This window comes from Doryrhamphus excisus, linkage group LG6, assembly GCF_037039965.1.
Source record: "Doryrhamphus excisus strain RoL-2023G ecotype Guam linkage group LG6, RoL_Dexc_Guam_v1.1, whole genome shotgun sequence".
In the NCBI taxonomy this organism is placed as follows: domain Eukaryota; kingdom Metazoa; phylum Chordata; class Actinopteri; order Syngnathiformes; family Syngnathidae; genus Doryrhamphus; species Doryrhamphus excisus.
In genome coordinates, this window is record NC_136362.1 from 15,803,899 (window position 1) to 15,820,263 (window position 16,365).

At 41.8% G+C, this 16,365-nt stretch overlaps 1 protein-coding gene across 6 annotated transcripts in view; it reads right to left on the minus strand.

The window, feature by feature from the left end:
• The window catches only part of clcn2a (chloride channel, voltage-sensitive 2a), a 48,671-nt gene that overhangs the window by 30,245 nt on the left and 2,061 nt on the right, over window positions 1-16,365 (minus strand). For 5 of the 6 annotated variants that reach the window (XM_058067260.2, XM_058067257.2, XM_058067256.2 and 2 more), the window contains exon 1: window positions 10,247-10,467. The exons of the other annotated variant lie outside the window; for it this stretch is intronic. In XM_058067260.2, coding sequence (XP_057923243.2) covers window positions 10,247-10,297 — 51 coding nt within the window. In that variant the 5' untranslated portion in view covers window positions 10,298-10,467. Of the gene's footprint in view, window positions 1-10,246; window positions 10,468-16,365 lie in introns of those variants that run through there. 6 annotated transcript variants of the gene reach the window in all.

The following is a 16,365-nucleotide window of genomic DNA, read 5'->3' on the forward strand; positions in this document are numbered from 1 at the left end:
TCACGTCCTACTGCTGTGCATTCTAATGCAGCTATTGTATTGGCTCTTTCAGATTGTGCAAGTGTACCTAAAGTTGTGTCTTCTAAAGATGTAATAATGACAACTTGCACTCACAGATTTACGCCCACCACCATTTACACACCAAATGCTTAATTGGAGCATTTTAGTGGATCTCTCCAGAGTACCTGGCCATCTGGTTTACAACACCCTACAAGAGCAGCAGGTGGGTTACCGGAGCTGTGATCTCCAACCGGTCCACCTCCCACATGACCAACTTCAGAATCGACATTAGTCAGTTTGACTCCCACACTGAACCCTCTGTACCAGTTCAGCTCCCGCGCCTCCCATCTGGTTGCTGTTGGACGCTTTTTGACTGCACGGCAGGAAGATAATAGTTTGGGGTTAACACGTTATTGCTGCTGTGCCAAATATGTATGACTCAAGTACACTTAAAGGATAATGTATCTGGGCACAATCTCGTTCTAATCCAAATTCCTTTCAGTTATGTATCTCCTTATTTGCTTATTATCTGACTGAACATCTCAGAGCTTAAAATAAGAGGGGGATATGCAAATGAGTGTAGTTCAGACAAATGATAAAGTCACCGCCGTGTACCATCGCTGGCTGTCATAGGTCAAGGCATCTGTCAATCAGTCATATCCTAGTCTAAACTGCCACAACTCACAGTGTAAGGCGAGGCAAGGCAAGTTTATTAATAAAAAAAGTGCTTTATAGAAAAGAAAAGAAAAATGACTTAATAAAATGACAATATTCCCTTGATTTTGGCAATGTTTTTTAGGTGCTAACAAGGTGATGATGTTATTGATTTAATGTGGCTGTTCAGAGCCGAGTCCATTATGACCCCTAGGTTTCTAACCTGATGATTAGGTTTCAGAGAAAGAGCCTCAAGGTGACTTTCTCTGTGTTTCTGGAAGCCAAAGACAATGATTTGTCTTCTTTGCATCCACACACTGATCTGTTTGATGCAATGACAAGGTAAATCTGCTGGACAATGTTCACCTGTTGTCGGTGACACGTAGATCTGAGGTGTCTGGGAGGACACTGTGCAGCTGCATATTAGTTGGCCTAAAGGCAGCATGTCCAAATTAAACAATAGCGGCCCCGGGATTGACCCCTGGGGAACTCCACGGGTCAGTGACCATTTTAGACACAGTTACCAATTCCAACAAAGTTCGTCCTGTCCTTCAGATAGGACTTGAACCATTTTAGAGACTTGTCTGTGTTCAGATGCATGTAATTTGTCACCTTGATCGGAGCTGTCTCAGTGCTGTGGTGGGGGCCTAAAGCCTGATTGGAAAGTATCAAACACAGGGTTAGAGAAAATCAGTCAAGTGTTGGTATAAAACCTTTTTCTAGGACTTTCCCCAAGAATGGAAGGTTTGATATGGGCCGACAGTTGTTCAGTACTGTGGCATCAAGACTGCTCTTCTTCAGAAGAGGCTAAATGACTGCAGTTTTGTGGGCTTTTGAAAAGGTTCCAGTCCCAAATGAGATGTTAACTAGATGAGATCTGCTCAGAACAGATTTTAGAAATCTAGTGGGTAACTCATCATGGCAGCACGTTGATTATCTCTTTGATTGTTTTGTCAATGATGGGTGTGAAATGTGTCACCTCGAGGTGTCTAGAGTTAGCATGTTCTCCCCGTGCATGCGAGGGTTTTCTCCGGGTACTCCGGTTTCCTCCCACATTCCAAAAACATGCTAGGCTAATTGGCGACTCCAAATTGTCCATAGGTATGAATGTGAGTGTGAATGGTTGTTTGTCTATATGTGCCCTGTGATTGGCTGGTGACCAGTCCAGGGTGTACCCCGCCTCTCACCCGAAGACAGCTGAGATAGGCTCCAGCATGCACGCGATCCTCGTGAGGATAAACAGTAGAAAATGAATGAATGTATGAATGATACATATTTTTTTACTAATGATAGGACATCTTTAACCAGACCTAGGACATGCTGGCCTGGGAACGCCTTGGTGTCCTCCCGGTGGAGCTGGAGGAGGTGGCCGGGGACCGGGAAGTCTGGGCTTCCCTTCTAAGACTGCTGCCCCCACGACCCGGACCCAGATAAGCGGAGGAAAATGGATGGATGGATGGATGGATCTTTAACCATGGAACAGCATGATTTATCAGTTAATATGTTTTTGAAATTGTGATAGATTGAAGCTGTGAAATTTGAACTGCAATATGGAGAGGGACCTAAGACCCAACATGCTCAACTCTACTTCCATCCATCCACTTTCTGTACCTCATCCTCACGAGGGTCACGAGTATGCTGGAGCCTATCCCAGCTCTCTTTGGGCGAGAGGAAGGGTACACCCTGGACTGGTCGCCAGCCAATCACAGGGCACATATAGACAAACAACCATTCACACTCACATTCATACCTATGGAAAACCGGAGTACCCAGAGAAAACCCACACACGCACAGGGAGAACATGCAAACACAGAGATGCTCGAGCGGGGAATCAAATCCGGGTCTCCTAGCTGTGTGGCTTGTGCGCCAACCACTCATCCACCTTGAAGCCTCAACTCTACTTCATTGGTCAACATCAGCATCCAAAATCCTCTTCTGTTTGTCACTAACTTGCACAAACATTTTTCTCTGTTTTGCAACTGCATCTCTCCAGGTGTGAGTGTCAGGAAGAAAAGCGATCACTCACTTGGAATGAAGATACTTGGCACCACCTTCTGGTTTGCATGTATGCGGTACATCTCTAGACTTCAAATATAAAAACCATGTGGACAAAATGCCACACATCCACTAACTTTTCCGCAGTGAAAGTGGATGCAGTGAAACACCGCTTTACTGCAACCTCCCTCACTGTGGCACATTTTGAACATGTGCAAGCATCACACAACATCTTCATTATTCAGCAATTCCCAAGGCACCGCAGCGTAATGTATTCACTGCGAGGAGAGCGGCAAGGACAAATATTTGACATTCTAATGACCAGGCCTCATGTTTGGGTGTCATCACTGCAGAGATGTTGTCTCTGATCAAGTCAGCATGACGGAGTAACAGAAGGAGAATGATTAGGCTGTCTCGTCTCCTCATCAACATTTGCATTATTACAGGTAGCTTCTCTTTGAATAGTTAGCCATGAGTCACAGCTAATGGGTGGGGGTTAAACGTGGACAAACACCGCTGCTTGTAGAAAGCACACCAGCATGCAATCTTGTAAGCACAAGGGGTGGAGAAAGGAGGGCTTGGAGAGTGATGCGGAGGCTGAGGGATCAGGCGAGGAGAATGATTAGCTGTCAGAACAAGACTGGAAGGGGCAGAGCTGTTTTTTTTTTGCTCACAAGACGCCAACATAACATTTGCAACAGGTTTAAAAGCAGCCCTTACTTGTTTTCAACATGACACTTAAAGGTACAGCAGAATGCACACAACACCAGAAAACACATTGTTTTGCACATCTGCTGTATAAATACAAATAACAATCATCATTCACTTTATTTAGGTCAACTAACACAATTAAAGAGAACCAATCGAACACTATATCAAGAAATGTAAAATGGGCGCTAAGTTTTTAGACTTTTAGAAATTCGAGGTTGGACCAAGAGGTTTGGCGCCTAAAGTTGCTAAACTGTTCTAAACTGCGGCCAGCTGAGACCATAATTTATTTATTAAACTTCAACTCAGTGAGCATGTAACAGGCTTAATGGGTGAAGGTTTATTGTGCAGTTTTCTGCTCACCTAAGTCTCCCTTTTACCCTCACACTTTCTGAACTGCAGCGTCTATTAAGTCTATGAAGGGCTTACGCTTTGTCACAACATTTACTATGTCTGTTATTAATGTCATAGGTGAGTAGTCAGTGTATTTATTTAATAAAAAAAAATTTTGGGTGCTCCGATTAATCGGTCAGCGATTAGTATCGGCCGATATCAGTGAAGAAGGGCGGTATTGATATATACGTATATATCGGCTAAAACTTTAAAACGCAGATCAGCTCCGCTGCAGCATCCAGAACAACCCTGTCTGCCGTGAGTGGGACTTCTTTGTAAGAGAGATACAAGTGTGGGAAAAATTGTGGGATGAGTACCACCTCAGTAAGGATTTGGGAGCTTGCAGACACTATGTAGCACTCTTAGTGCAGGAGGAACCTTTGTTGTGTGCGGGGCTGTGTCGGACTCCAGATGATGTGTGACACGTGACGCGTGTGACGAGTGAGTGTGCACACTAATATTTTATCTCCTGTCCGGGCACAGAAGAGGGCGAGTTGGCTGCATCTGCGGTTCAGAAGGCAGCGGATGCGGCTGGAGGTGTCTGAACCTGCTTTTCATTCAGGTTTTCAGTTAATAATGTAATAAGACTAGAAATAAATGTATTGTGAAATACAAAACGTGAGTTGTGGGTACCAACATTTGGTACAAACATATTGGCTTTGTTTAGCTTGAAATAAGCTATGAAAATAAATGTTACAAAAATGATTAGCTCTTGGCCATTTTTATTTTGTAAAAGTAGCTTTGTGACCCCTAATATAGTCAGTAGTACATTGAAACATTTACATTGCATGTATGTGATCGGTATTGGTATTGGGTTAAGCCAATTTCACTCATGGAGAATTGGCAGCATAAAATCTTGATTGGAACATTTGGAACAGTTTTCTAGAAAGTCAAAGACGCTTTACGTAAACTTAAAAGCAAATTACACACAAAATTGGATAAGAAATTTCCCTTTAGTAACTTGTTTGAACACCTGTATGATAGTTAAGAATGTTAAAATGCTTGCTCAAACATGGCCTGTACAGTGTGTAAAGGCTGTATTGTATGACGGTGGAACTTCTACACTGGAGTTCGATTTTCTTTATTTTATATGTGAAAATGTGTTTCTTCAGATTGGGTGGTAGCAGAGGTTCCATTATATAGGTTATTATGGTGATTTTCAAGTCAAACCCCTCACAAAGCGCAATGATCTATTTTAGGCTCTAAATTAATTGAGATTTTCTTCCTTTTCTCTCTGCAGGCTATGCAGCGGTTCATTCTGCAGCAGGTAACGGTCCAATTTGGCAGTGACAGCACCTGAAATGGACCCAAGCCATCCTCGGTGTGGGAGCGAGGACAAGACTGCTGACTGGGAATTAATGTAAGTAGACACTTTTACCTTGAAGAAAGAAAGGACACTGGTAGGGAAAACTATGGTAAGCGTGCACAGACACACACACACACATACACACACGTCCAACTGCTCTGTGACATTTTGCGACAAACAAAACTGTTGAGTCCATTTTCTGTGGACAGAGACATATAGATCGTACTATATAATGTCCGATATCATTCCTTATGCCAGTGCGTTGCCTGGGGTGGATAGTGGAATGCTAAGTGGGACTTTGTGTCACACTGCACCACCATAGTATATTTTACATAAAGATGTTGCAGCAGTGTGGCTTTAAATATTAATCAGTCTTGGTCATACTGGAAGACCAGGAATCATCTTCTCAGTGCTGAATTGTCCCGATAGAACACATACATGCATAGATTTAAAATGACTTCTAACCTACGGGATGTGGCATTACAGCGGTGCTGCAGTGCCATCCTATATGTGTGTGTCTGTGCATGTGTGTTTGCTGGATCATGACTTTGATCCCTGCAGCTGCCAAATATCCCAAGCTACCTAGGCCTGCTGTCAGAAAGACATGGGTGCTCCGCATAAAACATCTGCTCTGACTGAGACTTACTACACCTTCGCATGTATGTGAAGGTGAAAACATATGCTCGCTCACATCCACCTACAAAGCAGACGAGACGACGCTTCATTAGGTACACCTGCACAATTAAATGGGTGGACGAAACATATGCTCTATTGATCAAATGGAAATTAAATTGATGTTATACTATTAATAGATTGGGCATTTTAATGATGTTCTAGCTGACATATGTCCCTATGAGCATCAGACGTCTATCATTGCGCTCAATTGTGTGCTCCACTTGTCAGAGAAGAGCCGCTCAAACAGTTAATGATGTAAACTTTGTCTCTTTTCAGAGAGTCGGTTCTTTTGGCTCTAAAAAGAGCCAGCTACTTCCTCCTTGTCAGTAAACGACAGCGAGCTGAGGCATTCATGGACACTCAATGGAAGTTGCAAGATAGCAGCTCTTAAAGTAAACTTTTATGAGCTATTTTTGTTATTATACTTGTCTAAATGTTGTACCACATATTAAAATGGATCAATAAACTGAAGAAACAAGGGTGGTCTGATATTTGTTTCCGTGATCTTATTGGATCTTGAATCCAATAAGATCGGATCGGATCAGATCTTGAAGGGCATTTGACTGAAATCTTAAATGACTTAAAATTACTTCAATCTAAACAACTTGCTTAAACTTAGACCTAATTTCTTACTTGTGGACTCATTATATTCTTAAAGTCACAAGAAAAATATTGTAGATTTCTCACCAAGCAACTTTTGCTTACCCCATTTTTGCTTGAAAGAAGAAAAGTTGTCCCATTTTTAAATAATTAGGGCTTGTTTCAAGTATGGCTGTTACCAAACTAGTGTTTGCTGTGTATGGATCATTCCGCGAAAGATGAAGCATCCTATGCGTTACTGACAGACTGTCCAGGCATCGTTTTGTATTGAGTGATTCCGCTGAATAACCCGCCACTTGGGTTGGCCAAAGAAAGTAACAAGTGGCAGAAATTTGATAAAAAAGGTGAGAAACTATTCAACTACAGAAAGATGTCTTTCTGGCAATCTTCTTGGCCTTTAATTACTTCTTCTTGTGGTGAGTCACCACACCGGAGAAGAAATAAGAATTCAAAGAAACGAATGTTTTCGGGATAAAGGTGTTATTAAAACAAATCACAAACAATCAAAGAGGTTTGTAGCATTGAGCAGCATCACAGCAGTGTGACGTGTTGTGCCGTAAAGCAGTGTTTAGTTTGTCATAAAACACAAAACAAAATGATGACAGTCTATATCCATGTGTCCACGTTGGGATAGGCTCCAGCACGGCCACGACCCTCGTGAGAATAAGCGGTAGAAAATGAATGAATGAATAAATGAATGTAGCTAAATAAGGGAGCAAAATAGTAGAAACACATTTCCAATGTCTATTCAAACAGAGTATCTGGTTACAATACAGAGAGATTCAGGTATAACTGTGTTCATTTGGATGGGTGATTAACTGTGATTAACTTATCTTGTGGTGTTCATTTTGTCATTGCTGGTATTCGCTGTGTATCTGGTGTTGCCTACCATTGAAGTATTTGTATTACTACGGCTGGTATCACATGTATAAATATTAATAAATGCTGAGGTATCACATGGAAGAAAGGGGGGAAAAAGCTGCTTTTGGTTTCCAATGAATTACCCTATAGATATTGGGGTAGGATTTAATAAGTTTTACTTCTTCCCACTCCATTTTGAGCTTTCAGTGTTTATATATTATTTCTTCTTGCTCAAGACTGTTGTGGTCTTGATTGTGCTGATTTCTGTGTATCTTGTTGTATGTTTGCTACAGTGCATTTTTTTTTATTTTGTTGTTTTTTTTTGCTCGAAATAAAATGACAAACAAACAAACTCCTTAGTAATGATAAAGTGAAGTCATGTAAACACAGCAAAGCACAATGACAAACATAAACGTTACCTGAGTACCTCTCTGAGGGTCAAAACTGAGCATTATCATGTTTGTATTGGATCGCATGTGATTGTGCCAGTGTGCCTAATATTGTGTCCCGGTCACATAAGCTTAAGTCTACAAGCAGTGGTGCAAATGTTCCCACACACTTGTGTCAGAAATGTAACAAAATAGGACATATCCATACTTCCCACGCCAAGTTTTCAGATTTAAGGCAGCAACGCTTTGACACCAAGTCACAATCTCTGCCCACCTGTCCCATCCCACGTGGAATCCTGCGAGGCAGATCGCCACTGCCTACGGTCCCGGCATGCACTGCACCTGACAGCAGCTGAAGAAGCCACAGTGACCCATGAAGAAATCTCTAGTGGCTTTGCTGCTGTCACTCACAGACAAGATCTGTCCCTCACAGAACCTTAGACCACCTTGGTCTCACAGTAGAGTAAGAATGATCTGTGTTTATTCTATCTAGCATATCACTGCAGAAATTGGTGCTGTAACTGAGCAGTTGCATTTATCCTGGTGTCTTGCTAAACACTCCTGTCCAACAGATGCTGCTTCTATAAAAAGATTTTCCTAAATACTGTAGGGAAAGGGGGCTTTCTGTCACACAATAGCCGTACATGAGGAGAGGCCATTCACTTGCCATTTCCTTTTAGATAAGTTATCATCCCTTTTTGTATATTTTTGTGACAGTATTTCATCGCCTGCAAAGATACGCAATCTCAAAAACGCTCAGAATCTTGATGCCAAACAAGTAAAACTCGAAGGATGCTTTGTCAACACAGGATTCCAATTTTAGACTACAGGCTCCACCTGCAAGAAACCTGCAGCCGCTGGCTCTCGCTTATCTGATTTAAATGTGTTCCCTATCTGTGCAGGTTTCTAAAGACGAAAACACAGATGCTTTGAATCGCCTGAGGGAGGGCGTTTGATGAATAGTGCTGCAGGATTGAGATGGTGTGTTTACATTAATGTATTGATTTTAATAGTTAAGACTATTCAATCAAATGGACGTTGATCAATCTAGCGCTCACATTAACAAGGTTAGGATGTGCACTTGTTTGTCTTGAAGCAATAGAGCCCAAATTCACTAATTGGCAGCATCCAACGTAGCTCAAATAGTTGACTAAACAGGTTGCTGAAGAAATCTAAATCTAAAGTTCTATGTTATAATGCTAAGCAAAGTGAAAAATATAAATATATAGTATTGCAACATCAAATAGTTACGTGTCAACACAAGGGATGGGTACAAAACTGATTTCTTATTGGGTTGCACGGTGAGTGAGTGGTTAACATGTTGGCCATGCAGTCAGGAGATCAGGAAGACTTGGGTTCGATTCTCTGCTTGGCCATCTCTGTGTGAAGTTTGCATGTTCACCCCGTGCGTGCGTGGATTTTTCTCCGGGTACTGCGGTTTACTCCCCTATTAGGTTAATTGGTGACTATATGTGCTGTGTGATTGGCTGGTGACCAGCCCAGGGTGTACCATGCCTCTTGCCTAAAGACAGCTGGGATAGGCTCCAGCATAGCCACAACCCTGGATGATTTATTATTTAACACAGACTCTTGGAAAGTGAATAGAGTGACGTTCCCTAGGTTAGAAGACTTATCATGTCAACAAAGAACGGTCATAAAAATCGACATACAGACACATGCATCTATTTTTGGGGTTAATGGACTTGGATGTTGAGAACAAATGATAGAGTCATTGACTGGAGTGTTGCGGACAGAGGAGGGAGGGGGACGACACAGACAGCACGTTCCAATCCACAGGGACTCTAACTACCATTTTACATTACTATTGATTTTAACACCGAGACATAGCATACCATCGATCTTGGCGCCAGTAAAAGCAGAAGCACCTTAGTGCCACACAGGCCAGGTACACATGCGATATAAAGCACGCGTGCAAACACACACACACATAAAATAGGAGCACACGTAGAAAGACACGTGCCGTCACAAATCAGATTGGAAGGAATCCACTATTGATTGACAGTCCACTTGTGCCTCTATATACGTAGGTTCTACCCTCACGCTGTGCTCCAGGGCATGTCTGTCAGTCCTGCTATTACATGAGTGGGGGAAACTGGTGCATAGGGCAATTAATATTCAGAATCATTACTCTTTTGGTTAAAAAAGGGAGGGGGGGTGGTCTGGCCAACAGGAGAGAGTCGGGGAGGATGGTGGAAGAATAGACAGGATGAGGTCCAAGGCCCACAGAGACACATAATGTTAGAAGACATTATAACCTATAGAGGAGCCGAACTTTATACTCTTATACTTCAGAGGTATTTCAATTAATGGGCCATTAGGCAAAGTAATCAGCCTACTCCAATTGCTTTTTATTTAAGACCTGAAAACTCATTTGACATGGAAGGCTGGAATCTTAATGAACAGGAATTAATCACGTCGGTAGGGTGGCATAGGGATACAACACCTGTGGCTCAAGGTGAATTGGGAGCCAGAGGGGATAATCACTAAAACTCCATAGAATAAAATCAACAGGTCAGAACGTAAATGCTATGTCCAATTAAAAATCAGAACACACTTTAGTGCTTTAGTGATCAGTCAGCCACTCGGACAATCAGACAACTGTCCCTCCTCATAACATCATCCATTAAGTCATGATGAAACTCACCAAAGTTTGCTGGTATTGAAGCGTCTGGTTCTCAGTCTTGTTCTTCACCATGGCCGCGGCATCCTCGTTAGGTCAACAAACCCAAGACCCTCCCGAGTTTGAAGAGCTAGTTAATTAATGCTCGGTGGAGGACGCACACCCGCCGATCGCCATGATACAGTATGTCAGGTCTCACATGACAGAGGCTCCTCTCTGCGCATCATGACGCCAGGCGATGCTGAGCCGCCGCAGCCCGTGTGTGTGAGGCTGCAGACTCCTGCAGGTCCTGCAGCTCCCACTGCCTAACACCACCTCCCTGCCTTACTGACAGTCATCCACAGTGCTGTGCTGTAGAAGTGGTTATCTGTGGCGCTTACTGTTCATCACTGTGGATTTACTTCATGATTATATATATATATATATATATATATATATATATATACAGTGAAGAAAATAAGTATTTGAACACCCTGCTATTTTGCTATTTCTCCCACTTAGAAATCATGGAGGGGTCTGAAATTTTCATCGTAGGTGCATGTCCACTGTGAGAGAGATAAACTAAAAAGAAAAATCCAGAAATCACAATGCATGATTTTTTAACAATTTATTTGTGGGATACAGCTGCTAATAAGTATTTGAACACCTGAGAAAATGAATGTTAATATTTGGTACAGTAGCCTTTGTTTGCTATTACAGAGGTCAAATGTTTCCTGTAGTTTTTCACCAGGTTTGCACACACTGCAGGAGGGATCTTGGCCCACTCCTCCACACAGATCTTCTCTAGATCAGTCAGGTTTCTGGGCTGTCGCTGAGAAACACGGAGTTTGAGCTCCCTCCAAAGATTTTCGATTGGGTTCAGGTCTGGAGACTGGCTGGGCCATGCTAGAACCTTGATATGCTTCTTACGGAGCCACTCCTTGGTTTTCCTGGCTGTGTGCTTCGGGTCGTTGTCGTGTTGGAAGACCCAGCCACGACCCATCTTCAATGCTCTGACAGAGGGAAGGAGGTTGTTCCCCAAAATCTCACAATACACGGCCCCAGTCATCCTCTCTTTAATGCAGTGCACTCGTCCTGTCCCATGTGCAGAAAAACACCCCCAAAGCATGATGCTACCACCCCCATGCTTCACAGTAGGGATGGTGTTCTTCGGATTGTACTCTTCATTCTTCTTCCTCCAAACACGCTTATTGGAATTATGACCAAAAAGTTCTACTTTGGTCTCATCTGACCATAAAACTTTCTCCCATGACTCCTCTGTATCATCCAAATGGTCATATGCAAACTTAAGACGGGCCTTGACATGTGCTGGTTTAAGCAGGGGAACCTTTCGTGCCATGCATGATTTCACATCATGACGTCTTAGTGTATTACCTACAGTAACCTTGGAAACGGTGGTCCCAGCTCTTTTCAGGTCATTGACCAAGTCCTGTCGTGTAGTTCTGGGCTGATTCCTCACCTTTCTTAGAATCATTGAGACCCCACGAGGTGATATCTTGCATGGGGCTCCACTCCGATTGAGATTGACCGTCATGTTTAGCTTCTTCCATTTTCTAATGATAGCTCCAACAGTGGACCTTTTTTCACCAAGCTGCTTGGTAATTGCTCCGTAGCCCTTTCCAGCCTTGTGGAGGTGTACAATTTTGTCTCTGGTGTCTTTGGACAGCTCTTTGGTCTTCGCCATGTTACAAGTTAAAGTCTTACTGATTGTATGGGGTGGACAGGTGTCTTTATGCAGCTAACGACCTCAAACAGGTGCATCTGATTCAGGATGATACATGGAGTGCAGGTGGACTTCTAATGGGCAGACTAACAGGTCTTTCAGGGTCAGAATTCTAGATGATACACAGGTGTTCAAATACTTATTTGCAGCTGTATCACACAAATAAATTGTTAAAAAATCATGCATTGTGATTTCTGGATTTTTCTTTTTAGTTTATCTCTCTCACAGTGGACATGCACCTACGATGAAAATTTCAGACCCCTCCATGATTTCTAAGTGGGAGAAATAGCAAAATAGCAGGGTGTTCAAATACTTATTTTCTTCACTGTATATATATATATATATATATATACATATTGCGTGTTAATATTCATTAATTCATTGTCTACCGCTTTTCCTCACGAGAGTCGCGGGGGTGCTGGAGCCTATCCCAGCTGTCTTCGGGCGAGAGGCAGGGTACACCCTGGACTGGTCGCCTGCCAATCACAGGGCACATATAGACAAACAACCATTCACACTCACATTCATACCTATGGACAATTTGGAGTGGCCAATTAACCTAGCATGTTTTTGGAATGTGGGAGGAAACCGGAGTACCCAGAGAAAACACACGCATGCACGGGGAGAACATGCAAACACCATACAGAGATAGCCAAGGGTGGAATTGAACCCTGGTCTCCTAGCTGTGAGGTCTGTGCTCTAACCACTCGTCCACCGTGTAGTACCTTCCGTGTTAATATAATTTTTAATATCCTAACTTAAAGGGAGTCTATCTAAATTTACAATTCCTGGATGCAAGTTTCCTTTTTAGCCTTGTGATTGGCTGATGACTAATCCAGGGTGTACCCCGCCTCTCGCCCGAAGACAGCTGGGATAGGCTCCAGCATACCCGTGATCCTAGTGAGGATATGTGGCATAGAAAATGGTTGGATGGATAGAAGTTTTTTTTATTAAAAAAAATAGTTTATTACTTTTTTGGGCTGTTTGTGCTTTAGTTGTTGGGGTTGGAAAACAATAGTCAGTCACACCCTGAAGTGGACATTGATTGTCTATCATTATGTTAGGGCTAGCATCTGCAGGCTTCCATTGTAGTCGGGAGGACCAAGTGAGGAGCGGAGAAAATAGAGCAACATAAGGAATGAGAAATGTACAAAAAACGGCGCCATTAATAAAAATAGAGTGATATGCCTTCTTGGTCAAATTGAATTTGCTTACAACCGAAGTAGCTCAAGCCCCTCGTCACGAGTACAGCCAAAGCTAACGTTAGCAGTGAAGATTGTAGCAATTTAGCGAGTCATTGAAAACTCTTGAGAACACCCCGTATTTGAACAAATCTGCCACCGACAGGCTGACGAGGTGTTGAAAACTGCATCCAGTGACTCATCATGCAAGCCACCGTGCAGGACTACAATTTGAATCAAAATCAGCAACATGTATGTTATGATCTGCGATTGATTGTGTGAAAAAAAAAACAACAAGCCTAACATTGTGGTGGAGAATTCGGCCAACCCAATTTTAGCATTAGGTCAATTGATATGAACAAATACAGTATTCCTGCTAATGTGCTAATTAAGGTCAGACTGATTTCCTGCTAGAACAGCCTATGCTTTGTTGTGACTATTTGCTGGTGGCTTGAACCCCTCTGTCTCCAAAACAAGTTTATCCAATGGCGTTTCCATGTTAACAGGTTCACTTGAGAAAGTCCTGATAATGTTTGCATAACTATGCTTCTGTCCTTCGGAGGAACATTTGCAGCAGACTGTTTTTAACTGTCTTCCCTTCTGCAGAATAAATACCCATTAAAGACAGATCTGTCATTGAGCAGTTTATTTCTTCTCTCTACCAGTGCTAATGGAAATTTTCCAGTACAGTTGCTATAACTGGAGCTCACCGGACCTCAGCTGGCAACCACAGGTATTTGGGGGGTCGGACACTTTATTGATGGACATTTTTGTTTTCTTTTCGTCTACAGTACTGTAAAGCAAACACTTCAGTGTTTCATACCTGTATTGCTCGGAAACATGTTTGTACTGTTTTCTGATGTTTTATTTTCAAATTGTTTAGAGATTGACAAAAGAACACAGCAATATCCCCCCAGGTGTTTGAAACACTTGGGTTTTTGGAATGTGGGAGGAGTACCCAGAGAAAACCCACACAAGCACGAGGAGAACAAACTCCAAACATGCAAAAAAAAAAAAAGCAGAGCAGAGGATCGAACCCACGTCTTTGCAATCTCCTGACTGTGGCCTACATGTAAACCACTCACACACCGTGCAGCCGCAAGCATATTCCAAGACTTTTCTTTAGGAGTGAACGGTATGGATCAACCTGAAAGCAGAACTTAACTAAAACTACTAAATATAAATTAAATATTATATGAAATACTAAATTGACTATAAAATCTTTATCTGTTTCTGTTTAGACCAAATTATGACGAAATGATGATTGACAACCAATGTATCAATCTTTTGATCTGCCGCAATAATTAAATGAATTTAAATGAAGATACTTCAAAGTGAGGGCTATTCTCAACAATGTTTATGTGAGATCAAAACATAGATTAATTGCCAGGAAATAAATTAATTCCAAATCATAATTAATGTCTCTATTTTTTTTATTTCTTAACAGAACTAATATACTGTATACACACACACATACATATACTGTATATACACATACACACAGCTGTTGGCTCTGCTTCATCGATCACCATTATATTAAAATTTGCATCATAACCACCCCCTCCCCATTTGTTTGCCAACTTGCTAACAACCTTTGAGACACTTTTTTCCCAGCAGGTCTCGGCAGATCTCGTCACGGCTGCATCTCTCCAGGTCACTGGTGTGTGCATGAGTGACAGCAATAAAAGCTCTGACTGGCTTGAGGAGAAGTCGTTTGTTCGCCATGAATAACTTTATAGCCCCTGAATATAAGACAAGCTTCCTTTTTCCGATTTTTTAAAAGTAAAAAAATTGTGTCCTATATCAATGGAGTGTATACACATCTAGGGATGGGGGCTTCAATTTGTCAGGCATTATACCTTGATAAACGCTCACAAAAACAATTATTGAGTTCCAATGTTGGCTCACATTGTCATTTATATACAGTTTCACACAACGATCATAACTGATGCAACACAGGATAAGATTTTAGCAGCCTTTTAGAACCCTTGCACATTCATTACAATTTGTCTTCTCCAGTCGAAAGACATACGACTGTTTTCACTGGCTGAGTACTCCCCCTGATGAATCATGTGAGGCCTCATGACTAAAGCAGTGGTGTATCCATTTGTAAACACTCTCAAATTGATGCAAGCCCAACAAAAGAATAAACAGCGGCTGTTGAATGAAAGTCAAACACTGTGTTACTTTTTGAAACCAAAAAGGCAATCAGTGGGTTTTGATTTGAAGTGGTTGACTGAATGAAGAATAGCAGGAATACTTTCCAGCTACTGTTTTGCTCATCTGCATTTTTAATAAGTCTTGCTGCCAATTCAAATGTAACACATTCTCTCCATTCACACATTGATCTTGGGTAACAAACCAAGAAAGATGCATGAAAATGAAGAAAGGAAAGCTGGAGGGTTTACAGTATTTGTAGAAAGAAGTACACCTCCCAGTCAATTAGTCCATTGATTTTCTATTTGGGGTTGGGCAAGGCACTTTAGTGTCGGCTCAATGTTACTTAACAGTTTTGGGAAGGACCTTTGCTGTTCCCAGTACACAAAGCAAAGTCCATAAACAACTTTACTGGGGTTTTATGCTAAACCAAAAAGGAAATCAACCTCTCTAAATATATGGGCAACATAGCACCTTTGTTTACGGGTAAAAACATTTTATTAGTCTGACCCAGCTCAGTTATTAGCAACCTGGGCAGAGTAATTCACGGTGAATCTTAATGGCTTTATGGGTCAGTGAATCATTTAACATGCTGTGCCCGATACAATTATCATCAACATAAATTGACAAAGACAAACACCAAATAAGGGTTGACTGTACAAACTTTATGACATGATAAATATTTCAGCTTGCCAAACAGACACTTGAGGAACATTTTACAGGACTGCATTGCTCACAAGTGCCGCAAACATTCACTATACAGTACATGAGGTGTCAAAGGTGCAACTCGCAGGCCATTTGCGGCCCCACTGCTCATTCTAAAAATATAATTACACATAACAGCAAAAGTGTAAATTAAAGATTAAATAGGCATAACAAGAAGAAGTTGAACTGTTGTTGCTTTTTAAAAATATATACTGTATACAACATCTTAGCATTTTGCATTGGTTTTAGTCTTAACAAAATCTTTGGGCTTTTCCTTTCAGGGGTCGCCACAGCAAATCAATCTCCTGCCTTCTGCATCTGTCTCTCTCACACTAACTACCCTCATGTCCTCCTTCACTACATCCATAAACCTCCTC